This window comes from Loxodonta africana, chromosome X, assembly GCF_030014295.1.
Source record: "Loxodonta africana isolate mLoxAfr1 chromosome X, mLoxAfr1.hap2, whole genome shotgun sequence".
NCBI classification, from domain to species: domain Eukaryota; kingdom Metazoa; phylum Chordata; class Mammalia; order Proboscidea; family Elephantidae; genus Loxodonta; species Loxodonta africana.
In genome coordinates, this window is record NC_087369.1 from 142,125,710 (window position 1) to 142,146,724 (window position 21,015).

At 45.2% G+C, this 21,015-nt stretch overlaps 1 protein-coding gene across 3 annotated transcripts in view; it reads right to left on the reverse strand.

Annotated features, from left to right (window-relative positions):
- TMEM255A (transmembrane protein 255A) overlaps positions 1 to 14,573 on the reverse strand; it is a 69,243-nt gene extending 54,670 nt beyond the window's left edge. For all 3 annotated transcript variants that reach the window (XM_003414772.4, XM_003414771.4, XM_003414770.4), the window contains exons 1-2: positions 14,516 to 14,573; positions 7,566 to 7,708 (exon numbers count right to left, since the gene is read on the reverse strand). In XM_003414772.4, coding sequence (XP_003414820.1) covers positions 7,566 to 7,708; positions 14,516 to 14,573 — 201 coding nt within the window. The remainder of the gene's footprint in view (positions 1 to 7,565; positions 7,709 to 14,515) is intronic.
- Between the last annotated feature and the right edge of the window lie 6,442 nt (positions 14,574 to 21,015).

Sequence of the window (21,015 nt, forward strand, 5' to 3'; positions counted from 1 at the left end):
CTGTTCAAGGAGGCACTGAGGCATTGAGAATAAAGGAAAAACCAATAGTCAGAGTTTCCTGAAAGGGGGTGGTATTGTTAGATGCCTTCGAGTTGGTTCCAACTCATAGCAACTGTATGTACAGCAGAACGAAACACGGCCCGGTTCTGCGCCATCCTCACAATTGTTCCTAAGCTTGAGCCTATCGTTGCAGCCACTGTGTCAATCCGTCTCATTGAGGGTCGTCTTCTTTTTCATTGATCCTCTACCAAACATGATGTCCTTCTCCGCGGACTGGTCCCTCCTGATAACATGTCCAAAAAACGTTGAGATGAAGTCTCGCCATCCTCGCTTTCAAGAAGCATTCTAGCTGTACCTCTTCCAAGACAGATTTGTTCGTCCTCTGACAATCCATGGTATATTCAATATTCTTCACCAACACCATAATTGAAAGGTGTCAATTGTTTGGTCTTCCTTAATCATTGTCCTGCTTTCGCATGTATATAAGGCAATTGAAAACACCATGGCTTGGGTCAGGTGCACCTTAGTCTTCAAAGTGACACCTTTACTTTTTAACACTTTAAAGAGGTCTTTTGCAGCAGATTTGCCCAATGCAATGCATCATTTGATTTCTTGACTGCTGCTTCCATGGGCATTGATTGTGGATCCAAGTAAAATGAAATCCTTGACAACTTCAATTTTTCTCCATTTACCATGATGTTGCTTATTGGTCCAGTTGTGAGGGATTTTGTTTTCTTTATGTTGAGGTATAAGCCATACTGAAGGCTGTGGTCTTTGATCTTCATTAGTAAGTGCTTCAAGTCCTCTTCACTTTAAGCAAGCAAGGTTGCGTCATCTGCATAACACAGGTTGTTAATGAGTCTTCCTCCAATCGTGATGCCCCTTTCTTCTTCATATAGTCCAGTTTCTCAGATTATTTGCTCAGCGCACAGATTGAATAGGTATGGTGAAAGAATACAACCCTGACGCACACCTTTCCTGACTTTAAACCAATCAGTATCCCCTTGTTCTGTCCGAACAACTGCCTCTTGATCTATGTAAAGGTTCCTCATGAGCACAATTAAGCATTCTGGAATTCCCATTCTTTGTAATGTTATCCATAATTTGTTATGATCCACACTGTCCAATGCCTTTGCATAGTCAATAAAACACAGGTAAACCTCCTTCTGGTATTCTCTGCTTTCAGCCAGGATCCATCTGACATCAGCAATGATATCCCTGGTTCCACGTCCTTTTCTGAAACCGGCCTGAATTTCTGGCAGTTCCCTGTCGATATACTGCTGCAGCTGTTTTTGAATGATCTTCAGCAAAATTTTGCTTGCGTGTGATATTGATATTGTTCTATAATTTCCACATTTGGTTGGATCACCTTTCTTGGGAATAGGCATAAAGATGGATCTTTTCCAGTCAGTTGGCCGAGAAGTTGTCTTCCATATTTCTTGGCATAGATGAGTGAGCACCTCCAGTGCTGCATCTGTTTGTTGAAACACCTCCATTGGTACTCGTACCAAAAAGAATTGGTTGACATTCAACCATTTCAGGAGGTAGCATATGATCAAGAACCAATGATAATGAAGGAAGAAGTCCAAGCTGCACTGAAGGCACTGGCAAAAAATAACGGATTACCAATTGAGATGTTTTAACAAACAGATACAATGCTGGAAGTGCTCACTCATCTATGCCAAGAAATTTGGAAGACAGCTACCTGGCCAACTCATTACTGACAGAAATAGGTAACCGCTTCTAATCAGCTATGTTCTCTCCAGAGGCCTGAGGGAGCTAAGCTCTCCGATTATCCCTTGGGGGCTGCATGGAATCAGGTAACTTTTGGACCTTTGGCCCTCCATCTTGATTTCTCATTACCAGAAGAAATAATCAGTTTGCTTTTTTTGGCTTCCCTCCACTTGTAAAAAAAAAAAAAAAGACAAAGTCAGATTCAAGAGCTCTTTCAGGGCTGGAACCAATCACCTATGCCTATTTCCATCCACTGCCCCAGACACCCAGGGCTGAGGTTCAAAAGATGAGTCATTCAACAATTGATTAGTCATTCAACAAATATTAATTAGATATCTACTTTGTGGCAGACATTGTGCAAGGTCTGGGATCTGGAGGCCAGGAGGTTGGGTTTGGTATGATCAACGAGACCTGGCTTTAAAGAGCTCATGCTATAGCTAGGTAAACCAGTCCACAATCCCTTTCCATAATTCTGAAGTCCACAAAGCTTGGAAAATGAAAAGTTTTTTTTGTAACTAAATTGGTGGCAAAACCTGACCTTGACCTTATATGAGATTATTTTATAATCTTTATCTCATTTAGTGTAAAAATTCACGTTTTATTGTGGAAGTATGAAGATGCTTGCTTATGCTTGATCCACTGGGAGTATTAGATCATATATGGCATATGTACTGCATCAATTTTCTAAAATAAAAAATGTCTAAATTCTGAAACACATCTGGCCCAAGGGTTCAGATAAGGGATTGAGTACCAGTATAAACAAAACTGAGAAGCTAGCCTAACAGATAACACAAGCAGGCTATGAGTATTTTTCAGGAACCATGAATAGCAGGGACTTGTGGTAGAGAGTTCAAAGATGGTAGACACCACTGGGCACCCCAGTAGTTGAGAAATGTCCCAGCTGTGTCTTTAAGTTGGGATGTGACAGAGCCTTTGGATAAACAGAGAGAGCAGGAGGACATTCCAGGCAAAGGGGAACGATGTGAGTGACAGCACCAAGGCAGAAAAGTCCAAGTTGTGTTTCAGGGACTGGGGATTGACAATTTTGGCAAAAGTAAAGGTACTGGAGAGGTGATGGCAGATCAGCTGAGGGCATCTATGTAGAGTTTTCAGTGGCATGCTAAGGAGGCAACAAGGAGCCAAAGAAGGTTAAAACCTTGTGGAGTTATAAAAGTCTGAGCCAGCAAATCAAAATTCAAATTAAGTCTTTAAAACGCAGTTACTGAGGCAGGAACATGGATTTGTATCTCAGAAACATTTTCAAAAGAGAGGAAAAAGTTTCTACGTAATTCTCATTAAGACCCCAAATCCCACTATCCAGAACCTCTTAAATTTCCTGGGCATTCAAGTTAATTAAAACTTTTTGAACTTCTCAAAAGAATCTTTGCACGTGAAGCTGAAGCCACGCTGGCCTAGAGGTTTCTGGGATATGGATGGTTTTGAGTGATTCCTGAGGCCCCCATCTACTAAATAATCCCGTGGTAATTCTGATAAGATTTTCAATTAACTGAGCCCCTCAGGAAAGCGGGGCAGAAACTCCCAGTGTCTCCTAGAAGACAGCACAGGCTGGTATGGCCCCAACAATACAACAAATGAGGACAGAGTACAAGAATGAAAGGCTTTCCCCACGGACCAAGGGGCCAACTCCATCTGGTGGGTTGCTGGGGAAACACATTTAGTTCCCCTGGATCTAAGTTATGAGGAGGTGTTGTGGGAAGGAGCAGCTTTTCTCAGTGGCCTTTTTCAGCGTCAGGCAACAACTGAGGCTCCTGGTTTTTCAGGTCTTTGGAGTTAGAAGGCTCATTGAATCTTCTGGAATTGAATATGCACTGAGTATTTGGGGATAGTAAAAATCCTAAGCCAGTTTGTCAGTTTTAATTAAAATTTTTTTTTTCTTTTTACAGTTCAAAAAACAAAACCAAATCCATTGCCGTCGGGTCAGTTCTGACTCATAGCAACCCTATAGGACAGAGTAGAACTGCCCAATAGAGCTTCCAAGGAGCACCTGGTGGATTTGAACTGCTGACCTTTTGGTTAGCAGTCGCAGCACTTAACCACTACGCCACCAGGGTTTCCTTTTACAGTTCAGCCTGTACAAATCAGCGCTTCTTTAAAGATGTGCGTGTGCATGTCTCTTGGGAGGATACCACATTCCAGCTCAGGTAGAGTAGCTAGCACTCTATTATAATGTTCCCCGCTGTATAACTGCATCTCATTTGGCAAAATAAAGATGCCTTTGAAAAGTTTCAAATAATTAAAAATAAAAAAACAAACCTGTTGCCATCAAGTCGATTCTGACTCATGGCAACCCCATGTGTTACAGAATAGAACTGTGCTTCATGCGGTTTTCTTGGCTTTGATTTTTACTGGAGCAGATCGCCAGGCCCTTCTTTCACAGTGCCACCAGGGGAATTCAAACTGCTAACCTTTAGTTTAGCCCCCCCACAGAAAAAATCAAGTGTAAATTGTTTGTGCCACCCAGGGAGCTTCACACGACTTAAAAAAACCCACTGCCGTCGAGTAGATTCCAACTCATAGAGACCCTATAGGACAGGGTAGAACTGCCCCATAGGGTTTCCAAGGAACACCTGTTGAATTAGAACTGCCAACCTTTTGGTTAGCAGCTGTAGCTCTTAACCACTATACTACCAGGGTTTCCAACACATATGTGACTTAGAGTTGTATAAATAAAGTTATATTTTAAAATGCCCAAAATCTCAATATTTAAATGAATTGTATGGCAAATCTTTTAATCTAATAACCGCCCCCTAATTTATCTGTTTTGAAAATTTAAATGGTCACATATTGTTAACGTCAAAAAAAAAGTAGAGCTCCCTATAACCTGAATTTTTTCACAGTTATCTACAATGACAATTTATATTCAAAGTGACCGATTTGACGGTACAGAATCTCAAAATACCACATTATGCTCACTCTGGTTTTAAAGCTAAGCACACTTTATTGGGTTTTTGTTTTCTAGGTGGTAGCTGGTCCACCAGAGTTAGACTCCTCTAGGATGCTTATTAAAATGCAGATTCAACATACATTAATTTTTCAATCAAATGTTAGCTCAGGAAAAGGAAAGTCAGATTCCTGGGTCCCGCCCAGGCCTGCTGAACCAGAATCTCTGGGATGGGGCCTAAAAAAAAATCAGAATCTCTGGGGTGGGGCCTAGAGAGCTGCACTTCCACTGGTTCACCAGGTCCTTTCTATGCAACCCAAGGTGGGAAAACCACTGGCTTAGAGTTTATATAGTAACTCCCTCATAGCCAAACTATTCAATTAGTGAAAGTACCTCCTTCCCAGACAAGTCTGAATTCCCAGGCGTTTACTGTTTCAGAGGTATGAGTTCCAATTGTGTTTGTTACAACATGATCTGACCTATAGCCTCAAATAGATTTTTCTTCTTTTCAGTCTACACTCTTCCCCCCTCACTTTCTATAATTAAAATCCATTTTAAAGAAACAACCTACAGGAATTATAAGAGCAAATTTCAAAAAGACTAAACCATGGGGCACACTGCCTGGTAGGGTTGGCTTGCCTATCAACATTTCCACGTTGGTTTCTAATGAAACACACACACACACACACACACACACACACACACACACACACACACACACACACACAGGAGCACCTGTCCCCACTGCTTTTGACTTGGAGCATAAGCTGAACATCAGGTACACGAATAACAACAACCATGCGCCCTCTTCCCTTTGTTAATGTATTCCAACCAGCCACCCACGGTCAGATAGTCTACAGAAAGGATTCATAGCCACCATTCATGAATAGGAGTTCTTTCTCTTAAATGACATGGAAAATACCTTCCCCTCACCCACGGAGAGTCTGAATCTTGGCTTGAGCATTTATTTGCTCATCGGTCAGAAATATTTTATACTATATAGCCACTGGAAGCAAAGTCACACAGGCCCTATAAATTGCTTTTCCAAGCCACCAAAATGCAATCTCCTTCTCCCCTCCTTTCCTCCCCCCTCCCCTCACTTGTGTTTAAAAATAAAACCCAATTCTGCTGAGGACTGGTTTTTTGCCTCATCACAGGAAATGGACTGGGTGAGTTCTCATATCACATGTTTACCAGAGGGCACCAAACGGTGTCTGTGGGACACCTGCCCTGACCTGATGGGAGCCCTGGCAACCCAAGAGCTGCGAAGGAAATTCCCCCAGCAGCCTCTAGCCAGTTCAAGGAGCAGCCCATACCAGACTCCAGTTGTGGAATCAGTGACCTAGGCATCAGGCGCCAGGCTTCTTCACTCACAGTGCTAGCACGTCAAAAGCATTCATCTTTAATCTCTTCCCCTCCTCTTGCTTCTCTCTACAACCCCCACCTTTCCAAAGGAAAAAAAAGGAACAAAATAACAGTTCCCCCCCAACACATCTGACCTCTTTGCTCTTCTAAAATATATAAAAAAAAAAATCCTAAACTTCCTGCTGTCTATCAGTTACAGTTGGTGAGCCATTTAAGTGCTGTAAAAAATATGATCCAACCTCTAGAGTTAGGTTTTTGGATTCAGCAGCAGTGCGTGTGGACCCAAATGGGGCTTTGTGTGTAAAGAGCTCAATGTGGATCTCATGAACCCCGGGGATGTGTAAAATAATCCATTGGAGTGTGGGAAGAAGCGATTAGAATGCCTACTTTCTATTTATGGTTTATCTAAAAAGATAGGAACCAACTTAAGTGTGACTAATATTAAGCAGAGTGGCACTGGCGCCCTCCCTGGGTGTCAATGTCAGATGACCAGGTGAGCTATCCTGAGGGAGGAGGGCAAGTTCCAAGCAGTTCCTGAGGGAAGTTCCTGAGGCAAGTTCCCTGCTATCCTGAGGGAAGAGGGCAAGTTCCAAGGATTTATGGTGATGCATTTTCTCCACATGCCTGGATTGTATTATCCACTTTTGACTAAACCAGTCCCAACAAAATAATCTAGTGGTTTGAAAAGACTCCTGTGGAGAAACCACGAATGGAAGATGCCCTAATGACATAGGCACAAGAGAACAATAAGAAAATGGCCAAGTTGATGCTTCTACTCTCAGGGTAAGCCTATTGTTAGCCACGTTGTGCTTTTGGGATGAAACGAACAAACAAACAAAAAAAAACAATGACACCAATGACGAGCTAATCATATCTGATGAGACGTCAGCCAAAAATATTAAAAAATACCTAGTAAGCTATTTGAAATAAGGGTTTTTAGCCACCATCTTCACTGACAAGCTTCACACAAAGTATACATCATTCTTTGAAATTTTAGTTAGTGTTAGTGTGAAGATATTAAAACTTGATTTAATTTTTATCTAATTTTGAACCTCCATCTTATATAGGTTTTACGAACATGTATATAATTTGTAGATGAATGCATTTTAGGGGTCTATAGTCCACACATTTTTCCTGATAGGAGTGTACAATTAGTACTGATCATATAGTGTCCAGGCTTCAAGGGTCCTCAGATTTCAAGTGAGATCAGATGACTTCTATCATATATAGAAAAGCAGATGCCCAGACAGGGTAGGATCTTAGCCTAAGATAAACACTGCTAGTTAATAACATCACCTAGACCAGAAAATTCGAGATCCAAAAGGGTGAGATGCCTTGTTCAGGACCACACTGCTAGTTAGGGTTGGAGCTGGGCTTCTTCCGATTCTTAGTTCAGCGCTCTTCTTAATGGGCCTGGAGTTGCCTCTCTCTATAAATATAGAGAGATATAAAGGAAAACGGAGCAAACAATAAAAACTCCAATAGAATTGCAACCCATCCTGGTGGAACCCGAATTTCTGTAGCCAGCAAGCTAGTGAGACCTACCTACGCCTTCTATACTTACAATAACTCCCGGGTAATACCCTCCGACAGTCACATTCTGAGTCCTGGTGGTTGCAGCAAGGCCCACCGTGAGAATTAACACGGATACAATAAGCAAAGTCACGGTGACATAGATGGAGTTTCGTTTCCTTCGGTTGAAGGCTCCTGAAAGCACACAGAGAAAGTCAAATTGCTCATTTGGGCCAGGAAAGGGAACAACTTAAAGAACAACCAAGACTACACTAGGAAGGTTTTCCTTTCCTACTCCCACTGGGGTTATCTCTGGGGAGTGAAATTATGGCGAAGGCATGGCGCTTCAGTTTTTTGCAGTCAGCAGGTGCAACTTTTATAATAAAAAGATATTTCTATTTTGGAGAAAAACAAAACAAAACACAACAGAAGAAATTTCACCAGTTACATAAAAACAAAACAAATCTTTGTGCTTTTGGGCATTGGATAAAAAATGTGTCATCCCCACTCAGCAGAGTGCTTTTTCAGACCAATTTATAAGGCTTATGATAAATGGGAGGTGTACGTGTGGGGGGTTATTAAATGAAAATATTTTGAAGCCAATATACAACTAAGAAGAGTTTTTTTCCCCATAAGCTGGAGATAGGAAATTTCATTTTCAGTGTAAATATCAGAGCCAAGCCAGGTCCTGGGATTTTTTTTTTGTTTTTTTCCATTTATTTCTGACATTTGCCACCTGATGTATAAACTTTAAAATGGTGTGTTGGCGAGATTTGTCACATAACAAATGTTTGTAATAAAGTAAGTGTTTGGAGGCCATTAGTCCACAAAGATATGTATCAGGGGAGGTAGATAGGGAGGATTATAACTTACTCACATTTAGGCTTCTGTGGGGGTCACATAAATATAAATGATGAGAAACCCGTTCTCCTACTCAGAGCTTATCAGACATGATAGTGCCAACCAATATTTTTTTTCAAAAACAGGCTTATTAAGTCAGATAGAAAAATGGTATCTAGGCTCGCTTTTCAATTTAATTTTTTAGAGGCAGCATCAAGCACCGCTCCACACTCAGGATGCATTTATCTGGGAAGGAGGGGGTGTCTCGCAACAGGAAATATCAAGGGAGAATTACCACCTAAGAGTTCAAATAAAAATAAGCAAATGGGGAATGCTATGAGAGTCCAGTCTCATATAGGGACCTGGGGTGGGGGAGGGGAGAATGAAGCTGTGGGGAGCCTTATGATGGAGTCACCTGACTAGGTGGCTTGGCTGTCATTCGTGAGACTAAAGAGGCCACTTGGGTCTGTTCATAAGATCCCATCATTCCAGGAGGCCTCACTGCAGCCTCAGGAAGCAGCTGCCCAGAGAAGCTGCCCAGACTGCACCACTGAGAGGGTGGGGACAGGGGATGGGGAAAGAGGGAGGGAGACGAGACAATCAGGCCAGACCCAGGATGCCTGGGGTGATGGGAGGGCGGGGCCGTGGCTGGCCTTGCGTCCCCCAAAAGATTCCCCTCGCTGGTATGGAAGAAAAGCATCAGGAGTGTCACCCTGGGTCAGCCCCACCATCCATCTTGTCTTCCCCAGTGCAGTCCCTGCCCAGGGTTCCAAAGGAGGTGGGAGGGGCTGGCGGTCTCTCCCCTGACGTCAGCCTGGAAAGTGAGGGACGTGACTCATCAGGGTCATTTCTAACACAATACTCTGCGGAGACAGTTTTACATCAAAATGTAGAAGGGGCATGAGCATTTACAGGCATCCACACACTTAAAGTACCACCTCTCACCCTGGGAAGAGAGGTTAGGAGGGTTGGGAAACAAGGCTTCGCTCCAGTGGGGCCTGAGCCCAGCCTCCACGGGGACAAACACGAAGGACTGCTCGAGACACCTGTGACATCAGAGCTCTTTGTGCGCAAGAGCTCTGTTAGGGATGCAAGTGGCGAGCTGACTGGTGGTAAACACAACGAGCTATCGAGCTATGGAAGCCAGAGATCCGGGCTGTCTGGTGCTCAAAAAGAAAAAGAGGGGTGGGAGTAGGGGGAGGCAGGATTTTTTTTCTTCTGTTTACCTGTTTACCAGCACAATGACCTGTTAATTATCCTTCCTCTTCGTGTGGAGGGACCCTAAATGAGTCTCTAAACCAGGATCCCCAAGTCCTTTTGACGACAGCTATTTCTCAGTGAATTGGCCAGTTGGTTCCATTAAACCCCAAAACACCAATGCTGTGGAGTAGATTCCAGCTCACAGAGACCCTATAGGACAGACTAGAACTGCCCCACAGGGTTTCCAAGGCTGTAATCTTTACGGAAGCAGACTGCCACATCTTTCTCCCACGGAGTATGGCTGATGGGTTTAAACCACTGATCTTTAGGGTTAGCAGCTGAGCGCTTAACCACTGTGCCACCAGGGCTCGGCTGGTTCCATAGAGGGGCTCTAACATAAACTTACTAACACTTCCTCCCATCATCATCTTCCTTTCTCCTATGTCACCCACGCCATCTCTAGCCCTCCCCTCTTCATCCCAAACTGGCAAAAGAGAGTGAAGAAACCCAGAACATCTGGATGCACCAAAGGTATCTTTGTGACACACAAACGTGTCTCAACACCTTACGTGAAAAACATGTAACCTTAGAGACTAAATTGAGGGCAGGTGTGTGTGCATGGTCTTTCCAATTTTTTTTTGCATCACTCTCCTGGCTCCTCCCCTCCCAACTGGCCTTTGATCTTATTCACAGCTCCTCAGTATCCTTTGCAAATATCACTAACTCTTAAAAGCTCAGGAGCTGGATCAGAAAAGTGACTCAGCAAACCACATGGTGTCATTTGAAAATCTTTTTTTTTTTTTCTGCTTTAGAGCCTGAATTGAAAATTTAGTCAGTTGAGAAACCCAGGCAAAGATCCTACAGCCCCATAGGGGCCTTGCCTCCAGACAGGATTTGCTTTGGATAAAATTCTAAGAAAACTCTTCCACCACCAGGTTGACTGTTCTCTGTCCTTTCCCCCAAACCACCCCATATTTTACACTACAAGTACCAGAATAACGTAAAATGAAATTATTTTTAGTTGTACTTTCAGAGTTGACTGTTTAAAGGAACCCCGGGATAAATCCTTTTGAAAAGTGAAGAATCACCGCTCAACTTATCTTTAGTGTCAGTGTGACTTAGTGAAATTCACAACTACTTAGAGCAAGACACACCTGTTCTCTGAAGCATGGCCCAGGCTCTCAAGAGGCAGCCTGCAATGCTAAAGCTTGTTGTGTCTTCTTAGGCCATTTTCCTGGTGGCTGTTTCTATTTTAGAAGGGAGAAGGGGAGCCCTGTTCTTATTAGGGTGCATTTTGGGTCTTGCCTTAGATGTTCCTGTGAACACAGAACAATCTCATTCCTGTTTTATTTAGTAAATCAACACATCAAAGAATCCAGAGGAGGTACTTTAAAAAAGCAGCAGGTACTTAAAAAGAGTTCCTAGCACAGTGTTAGACACCTAGTAAGCAGTCTATACTTGTTGAATGAACAAGAGGCAACGTCTCAGAATTGCTTCCCTTCTAATCAAAAAGACTGTGGAGGAGGTGGAATTATGTGAATGAACATCAACTATGCTTATAGAATTATTTGAAATAGGGTATGCCTGAGGGCACCCCAGACCTGAAACCCTTCTATTCAACTAGTGTCGCAACTCCAGTGTCTCTCGCTAGCCTGTCTCCTTGGCACTCAGTATATTTCTGTATAAACAACAACAAACCCAGCAACCACCAGCAGTGGGAGAGTCTGAAATGCCGTCATTGGCATTGCCTGCCCCCCCCAACAGGCGCCCTGCAGAACCACTGCAGTGCCCCACCCCCACCCTGAGTCGTGACGACCAGGAGGCTCAGCTCTAGAAAAAAAAAATTTTAGAAGCGCCCAATTATTTCCCATCACCAGCCATCCAAGTACAACCAGCTTCTCCCTCTACTAGGTTTTTCCCCTGGTCAGTCCCCCCATCTGCACTGCGGTCTTTGAATCTGAATCTCTCTTCTTCTGAAGCCTGCTCAGAACCCACCTCCTCCAGGAAGCTTTGCTTGATTAAGCTCACTCTACTGTAACCAGTCATTATTTTATGTCCCCTTTTTTTTAGTTCCTAGATACCTTAATCAGTATATTCATTGCAACTGCCACAATTACAATTGTAATTATGGGTCTGATCCACGACCCATGCGATGTCCACTGGCCTAGACTGTCCAAGATCTGACAGGAACCAAGGTGTGGGTTGCCAGAAGGTAGGACGATTGTCTGCTAACTTGCATTTTACCTTGTACGTGTTCTTGATTACCCTTCTCAACAGAGTGGGTGGTAGGGTGTGTAATCTCTATTGGGGTGCAGTAAGGATAGGGACCCAGTATCCTGTCCGTCCGTACATTATGTTATTGATGACTGGCTAATTCTCAGGGCTGATCTTTTGAACCGACTAGGATTCCCTTACCTGAGTCGACTTTTGCGAGAGAGTCCCAGGAAGTCCCAGCCTTAAGCATTCGTAGAAACAGGTGGCTGCCCACGCAGTGTGTTTAGATTGAGCCTCAAGGCTCTACCCATCTCCCAAACATGTCTTTAAGGGAGCCGAAGCCCCCCATTCGCCTCCACTTTAGTATATTCTTTGAATGGAGGCATCCAAGGCCGCTGGTGAATTACAAACGTGTTATTTGGGAGGGGAGTGTCCTGCTGCAGTAGAGGTGCCTCAGCACCTGGGGGCGGTGTTGCCAAAAGGGAGAAGGGGGTTGCTGGCAGGGGACGGAGGGGCGCTCCCGTCAAATTACCTTCTTCGTAACTGCCAAGCTCCCGCTTCGCTGCGAGCCTTGGACAAACCCCTCATCCCCAGGCAGTCAGCAAGCGTCAGGTGCAGGCCCCTTGGTGCAGTGTCTGTGTTTTCAGTTTTATTGTTTTGGCTGCGGTTGTTTCTTGCCTGTAGAGGGAATCCCCTCAGAAGTGCTAAGCTTGGAGGCTGAAACACTACCCCCCTCCCCCTCCACCACCTGCGCCCCATGAAAGGGAAGGTGGCCTTGCCAGAGCTAAGTGGGAGTAGCTTCTAAGTAGCCTAGACGCTGATTCAGGCCTGGGCTGGGCGGGACGAGCGCCAGGGAACTCCAGGGAGACTCTCCTGTCCAAACTGTGGAAGCCCAGGGTTACCCCTCAACTCCAAAATGTGCTAGTGCCCCCGGTCTGCCGACCTTAAAAAGCAGAACGCGTGGCGCGGGCTCTACGTCTACACGGGATCTAAGATTCCTTTCCCTCTGCGTCGAGACTGGGCTGGGCGAAGCCCACTTAGCTTCTTGTTGCGCAGACCTTTCGGGAAACGCAAGATTGACTGACGGCTCCTGGGAGCCCAAGATAGAACTCTCTTCATCTTGTTTCCCAACCCATAGAGCACTGTGCCAAGTGACAACGCTTTAAGCCCCGGGCCACTACCCTGCTCACCCCCTGCAGTCAGGGGAGCCTGAGGCAGGGAGGCCAGGTTTGCAGGTGGTTGTGGTCCGCAGAGGGAGTGGGCGCTGCGGAACCCTCGCACCCTGCGACCCAGCCCTCCCTCATGCCACCGCCTGGCGTCGGGGAGCTAGGGCTGCGCTGGCGCCACAGCTGGCCAAGGTGAGGAGTGCAGTCTGTGTGTGTGTGTATATGTGTTAGACTGGGGGAAGGGGAAGTCTGTTACTGCTGCGCCTGGACCCGAGTTCTTGGCCTCATTTGTTGCACGTTGCAAACAACTACGCCCTTAAAAATAAAACAGAGCAAATTCTTATACCGAATATGCAAAACCATTGAAAATACGGGTCTTCTCACCATCCAGGAGAGGACACTTTCTGGGGCCTCCTGGGAACGAATTCTCTTAAGATTGAGTCTTTTGCAGAGAGCAGGCAGCTCACATGGGGCGTGTAACTCTCTCCCCTCCCCCGCCCCTCGAGATGTTCCCGCAGATTCCTCGGAGTCGACCTGAACAGGCCGGGTGGCCGGAATTCGGGGATGGAGGGATTTTGCAGAATGTCAAGTATTTGGGGAAATAGAGAATTCGATTTGGTTAAAGTGTAGCCGAGGCGAATTGTAAGATTAGGTTGGGATCGTGGTTTGACAATCCCCTCCCGCTCTCCTGGGCTCCAAATTCATTTCTCCACCCAGTGAAATCATAAGGCATGGGAAGGTGCCTAATAACAGCTGAGGGGGACTGGGGAGGTTTTGTGTTTGTAACTACCAAAAAGCGGCTTGGAGGAGCAGCCAAGTTGGTGCTGGGAGGTAGATGCCCCCCAGTTTGGGTGAGGAAAGGTGTGGAGCCAAATCAGCCTAGTTCCAGCCAGAGAAGGAAGCGCGACTTGAGAAGATGCGCGGGCTCGCTCTCGCTCGCTCTTTCTCGCGCTCTCACTCGCCCCCCCCCCCTTTCACACTCACGCACATTCCATGCATTTGGAGCAGGGTAGGAATCAAATTCAAGAAATGTAGATCCCGCCGCTGCAGACGCGATTCCTTAGGAATTCCCTTCCCGGGATCCCTCTTCCTCTGGTCGCCCCCCGTCCCCCAGCATTGTGCAACCCCCCATTCAGCGAGGTGCAAGTCAGCCCCCCACCCCCACTGCAGCTCTCAATTTCTGGGCAGCTTCAAGAGAGCTGGGGAGAGGGACCGAGGACCCTGCTCCTTCTAACGATGGTAGTCTTGAGCCCTTAGAAGTGACAGGGACTTTGCAAAGAGGGAGCGTCAACTGGCAAGCGAAGGCGCAGGGTGCAGGGAAGTGTTTTGATCCCAGGACAGCTGGGATTTATGGAAAGCTGCAAGTCTAGAGGCACACGTACACAAACACGCACACACCCGCACTCCAGGGCAGGGATACTCTCACGCGAGCTGAGCGCTCTGGTCCCTGCGCGCAGCCCCCCTACCGGACAGCTCCCCTGGGGCTCTGGTCCACCCCCCAGCCGCTGGGGCAAGAGGCCCCCTGGCCCGGCTTCCCGCTCCCGGGCGGCGGGGCACTCACAATTAAGAGGGCTAGACTTACCCATGGAATCGGGCAGGGACATGTCGCTGGACCGCTGCTGAGTCAGGGACTGATGCATGGTGAAAACTGCCGGGCTGCCCCGGCCCCTGAAACTGCTTGGCGCGCCCCCGGCTCAGGGCGCCCCACAGAGCATCCTACTCCGCGGCTGCCTCTCCCCGTCCCTCCAAGAGCTGAGCGAGACAGCCTCTGGTAGCGAGCTGCAGCCCAAGTGCCGCCTCCCCCTCCCTTCCTCTCGGCTCCCTCCCTCCTCTCCTGCCTCCCTCTGCTCCTGGAGGCAGCAGCATTGGCGGTCGGTGCAGCAGCGTGCGCTTGCGCAAGACCCCCGTCCTCCCTCCCTCTCGGCCCCCCCATCCTAGTTATCCACCTCCAGCCTTCCAAGCCAGACAGGGAGCCGTTTTAGCCCCTTGGGGCCAGGGCTGCGCAGAGAAAGAAGGGGAGGCTTCAGCCTGAGGCTGACTGGCCTTCTCTCTAGTTTGGAGAGGGCTTTGGGTAAGCATCCTGTTCTAGGATTTATAACTGGGGAGGGGGCAGAGCCAGAGGCTCAGAGATAAGGAACACACACTCACACACATTTGTGCAGGTCTGGTCTTAGTGCTTCCAGAATGACATAATGGCGCTGGAGATGATCCAGAGAAGTGCCACTCTATAATCTAGGGAACTGGAAGGGCAGGGGTAGAGGGGGCTGCCATATGAAGACAGATTAAACAAATGCAGAAAGATGAAGGCTGGGAAATGGTGTGACTAGAGTGTATAAAATTATACAGAGATGAGAGAGAGAACATAGCCTGACTCACCAGATCTGAGAATTCTTGAACCAATAGCCCCCTAAGAACTAGAAGGAAATACATCAAAAGCAAATACCACTTTGCATCAGCACCCCAGTTTGTAATTTTTAAGGTGTTTGTATATCAAAGATCTCATTTTCTCATTATAAGAGCCATGTGAGGTAGGAAGAGCAGGTCTTGATAACCCCATTTTACAGATGCGGAAACTGAGGCTCAGAGAAAAGATGAAAATTCCCTGTGGTTACTCAGTCAGTAAATGGTAGAGGTGAGATTTGAAACTAGCATCTTCACGTCAGTGCTTTTCCCACCATGGCAGCTGAGAAGAAATATTACTCAGTACAGCATATTGTAAACCTAAGAAATTAGTTAGTCTCAAGTGGTGCAACAGGGTAAAAACACAAGTAGCTTTCAAAAGAGTGAAGATAAAGTCATGGTTGACAGATCCACTGTGGGTTACTCAGGCAAACTGGAGATGAGGTGGGAATGTTCCAGATATTGGAGGATAGTCAAGTCTCCCCCCCTCTCCGCCCCATCCATTTTTCCGGACCCCCATCAGGATATTGGCCTGGAAGCACCACGTTGTTGTCTTCAAAACAGCTGCAAAACAAGATGAGGCCTCCTTGGAGTGCCTAGGACATCTGTCTGGTGGCTAGGGGAGGTAGAGGTTGGGGAAAAGGGTAGCAATGGGCTTCAGCTCCTTCTGGAAACTTCCCTGTAGGCCTGACATCCCAAGAAACTTACCTGTTTGGGGGTGTCCAGTCTGTCCCAGTGAGGAGTCCAACCACCTCCCCCTGAGGATTGCTGCACCCTTCTCCCGCCCCCACCAAGCAAACAAACAAATAAACCAAATCCAGCATAAAACTCTCCTGAGAGCGGATGGGGTGAAGGAAAGTCCTTGCTTCTTTCCAGCCCTGACTTGTTAATCTGCTGTGAGGCTGTTTCCTTATCCAGGAAATGGAACGGAGGGCCCTTGCCCTTTCCCATCTTCCAAAGGAAGAAAAGATGCTTCCTGGAGGTTAAAAAAGGAAGCCCTTTGTAAAGAACTTGGGCACCCCAGGGGCCAGGCTGAATGCTGTGTCAGGTATTATTAGCAGCCCTACACTATAGCTGTGGTTTAGCAATCTGTGATATATGTCCTAGATAAAGCCAAGATGCCTACTAGAGTAGAGATGTGTGTCTTAAACTTGCTAGGCTTCTGTGTCAGTCCCCATAAGCTCTCCAAAGGCAGAGGGAAATCCCATATTTATACTCTTGCAATGTTCTTCTTTCAGACTTGTTTACCTAGCTATTCTTCCCCCCACTCTAAATAGCTCATATATTTAATGTGAAGAACTCCTAAAACCTGCGTCCATTTCTCAGGAGTACTTTGTAATTAACTTATTTTGTTTCTGTGAAAGTAACTTTGAAGAAAAGAGGTTTATATACAGGCTGGAAAAGACTGCTTAACACCCTTAGAGATGCTTGGCTACCCTGTAGCAACCATACAGCTAGAGATCTCAAGAAACAAAACAAACAAACTAAAAAAAACCCAAACTCATTGCCATCTAGTCATTTGGAGTCATAGCGACCCGAAAGGACAGAGTAGAACTGCCCCATAGGGTTTCCAAGGCTGTAATCTTTATGGAGTCCTGGTGCCACAGTGGTTAAGAGCTTCACGGTTAACCAAAAGGTCGGCAGTTCAAATTCACCAGTCGCTCCTTGGAAACCCTACGGGACAGTTCTACTCTGCCCTATAGGGTTGCTATTAGTCAGAACGGACTTGTAGGCAACGGGTTTGGTTTGGTTTTGGGGTAATCTTTTTGGAAGCAGACTGCCACATCTTTCTCCTGCGGAGTGGCTGGTTGGCTCAAACTGCCAACCTTTTGGTTAGCAGCTGAGCGCTTAACCACTGCACCACCAGAACTCCAAGAGATCCCTGTTGTTGTTGTTAGGTGCCGTCGAGTCAGTTCCGACTCCTAGCGACCCTATGCACAACATAACAAAACACTGCCCAGTCCTGTGCCATCATTAAAATCGTTGTTATGCTTGAGCTCATTGTTGCAGCCACTGTGTCAATCCACCTCGTTGAGGGTCTTCCTCTTTTCCACTGACCCTGTACTCTGCCAAGCATGATGGCCTTCTCCAGAGACTGATCCCTCCTGACAACATGTCCAAAGTATGTAAGACGCACTCTCACCACCCTTGCCTCTAAGGAGCATTCTGGCCGCACTTCTTCTAAGACAGATTTGTTCGTTCTTTTGGCAGTCCATGGTATATTCAATATTCTTCGCCAACACCACAATTCAAAGGCGTCAATTCTTCTTCGGTCTTCCTTATTCATTGTCCAGCTTTCACATGCATATGATATGATTGAAAATACCATGGCTTGGGTCAGGCGCACCTTAGTCTTCAAGGTGACATCTTTGTTCTTCAACACTTTGAAGAGGTCCTTTGCAGCAGATTTGCCCAGCGCAATGTATCTTTTGATTTCTTGACTGCTGCTTCCATGGCTGTTGATTGTGGATCCAAAATCCTTGACAACTTCAATCTTTTCTCCGTTTATCACGATGTTGCTCATTGGTCCAGTTGTGAGGATTTTTGTTTTCTTTATGTTGAGGTGTAATCCATACTGAAGGCTTATGAATAGCAGCGGAACATTGTCTGATATAGTGCTGGAAGATGAGCCCCCCAGGTTGGAAGGCACTCAAAAGATGACTGGGGAAGAGCTGCCTCCTCAAAGTAGAGTCAACCTTAATGACGTGGATGGAGTAAAGCTTTCGGGACCTTCATCTGCTGATGCAGCACAACTCAAAATGAGAAGAAACAGCTGCAAACATCCATTAATAATCGGAACCTGGAATGTACAAAGTATGAATCTAGGAAAATTGGAAATCATCAAAAATGAAATGGAACGCATAAACATTGATATCCTAGGCATCAGTGAGCTGAAATAGACCGGTATTGGCCATTTTGAATCGGACAATCATATAGTCTACTATGCTGGGAATGACAACTTGGAGAGGAATGGTGTTGCATTCATCACCCAAAAGAACGTTTCAAGATCTATCCTGAAGTACAACGCTGTCAGTGATAGAATAATATCCATATGCCTACGAGGAAGACCAGTTAATACGACTATTATTCAAATTTACACACCAACCACTAGGGCCAAAGATGAAGAAACAGAAGATTCTTATCAGCCGCTGCAGTCTGAAATTGTTTGAACATGCAATCAAGATGCATTGATAATTACTGGCAATTGGAATGCAAAAGTTAGAAACAAAGAAGAAGGACCCATAGTTGGAAAATATGGCCTTGGTGATAGAAGCAATGCCGGAGATCGAATGATAGAATTTTGCAAGACCAACGACTTCTTCATTGCAAATGCCTTCTTTCACCAACATAAACAGAGACTATACACATGGACCTCGCCAGATGGAACACACAAATCAAATTGACTACACCTGTGGAAAGAGACGATGGAAAAGCTCAATATCATCAGTCAGAACAAGGCCAGGGGCCGACTGCGGAACAGACCATTAATTGCTCATACGCAAGTTCAACCTGAAACTGAAAAAAATCAGAGCAAGCCCACGAAAGCCAAAATATGACCTTGAATATGATTGAAAATAGAGAAGCCGAATTGAAACTTATTACCATACTGGTTTCAATGGACAGAATGAGGCCTTTTCACCTTAGAGAGAAACACACTGCCCATCAATTGACACAGAGGACATAATGTAATTTGACCTGTATAATCAAAGCCACAAACTAGTGAGGTGCCCTTAATGGGGGCAAGCTTTGCTCTATGCAACATCTATATTCCTGAATACTGCATGAAAATTGAATCCTGTTTTAAAAAGATACTCGAGGAGCTGGCTATTTAAAACTACATACCGAATATTTCTTTCGTACTGCTCTTCGTGCGCCTTATGGGACTTGGAACACAGCAGGCACTCAGTCAAGTTAAAAATGACTTTGAGACCAGTAGCAGTGACAATAGCAGCTGCAGCAGCTCAGAGAGTAGTAGCGTTCTCCTCCCAAGAGATGGTGTACTTGTTTGGACAGAGGAACTGGGATAAGGGGAGGGACTAGCATGGGAACTAAGGGAAAAAAAACCCACATTTCAATCAAGCCCAGCATATAGCCCCCTTTTCCTCCAAAGAAAAACAAAGTTTATTTTAAATGCAGAATGAGCTGGGCAATTAAAAAAGAAAAAAAGGGGGGGGGGTAATTTTTCATGTGCTTCATTCTGATTTTCTTCAGGTCAAAACACATGTGGATTATATACATGAATAGGCTCATAACAAAATTCACCAGTAGGCAAGCCACCTGATGAAGGAACTAGTCCCTCAGGCAAGTGAAGGCTACTATAAAACTGCTTGTTTAGCTTCTGATGGAAAAGAAATTATTAAAATGGCTTAAAATAAATCATTCTTATTGCAGGCTTAATCAAGCATACAGTGTTGCTCTAGGTTGCAAACTGTTTTTATAGCATCGGGAAACATTTGCCAATGAGGCTGCAGCCTCTTCTCTGTCTTCTTCAAGCCACTGATGAGAGCCCTCGCCCAGAAGCCTTCAGACCACTAGAAAAATGCCAGATGGTGCTCTGTCTGTAACATTCACCATGGGAATAGCCAAAGCACTCAATCACCTCCTTATTTTGATGTTCAATTTGATTTGTTAAATTACACAGTGCCTTCCTGATTCCAAATTTGGAAATATAGAGTAGAAGAGGGGTCACGTCTACACGTATACATATATATAATCTACACTTGCCTATTTAAAATGGTGACCACACCAGTATTCACAAAAGAGTGCACACGCACACACACAAACATTCCAGTCATTCGTCTTGCCACTCTCGTTATCACCATTCTCCTCTCAGATCTCAGACTTAAGTTGCTCAAGGGCAGAGAAGAGCTTCAGAATAATGGAATACTTCAGTGAGTCCAAACATCCCTAATTACAGCTGCAGTTGTTCCCACCAGACTCCCTTAGGTCATTGTCTAGTACCCACTGCCTGTACCACAAACAGCTGAATTCTCACTGAGGAGAACAATGGTTGAGGATGTTCTTTTGCCCAAGAAGCTTGACCACTATCGGCTGGTCACTTTCTTTGGATAACGGGAAAATTGTCACAGCACTGGGGAACAACACAGGTAATTACTTTGTTATTGTTTTCTTCCTATTTTATGACTTTCTTTAATTATCGAAGAGTGTATCTTAAGTGTCTTCCATCACCAATAAGAAACATTCGAGAAAGGATTTTAAACGGATAGAACATTATTAATGTTCCCCTGTTATTGGACATTTCATAGGTTTCTAATTTTTTGACATTATAAATAATATAATGAACCAAATCTTTGCATCTTTATTATCATAGGCTATAGTACTACAGTGGAATTACTTGTTCCAAAGATCCAAATATATATTTTTAAGTTTTAAAATTTTATTAACATACATACACTAAAGTACACAAATCTTCAGTGCACATCTCAATGAATTTTTACATATATATGTGTATATACACACACACACACACACTTGTAACCACCACCCAGATCAAGATACTGAACATTTTCCACATCCCAGGGGGCTTCCTTGAGCCTCCCTCCCAGTCAATAACTCCTTCAGAGGTAACCACTATTCTGATTTTTATCATCAAATCCAAATATTCTTAAGACTTGAAATACACATTGTAAAATTGCCCTCCAGAATATTTGTAGCAAAGTA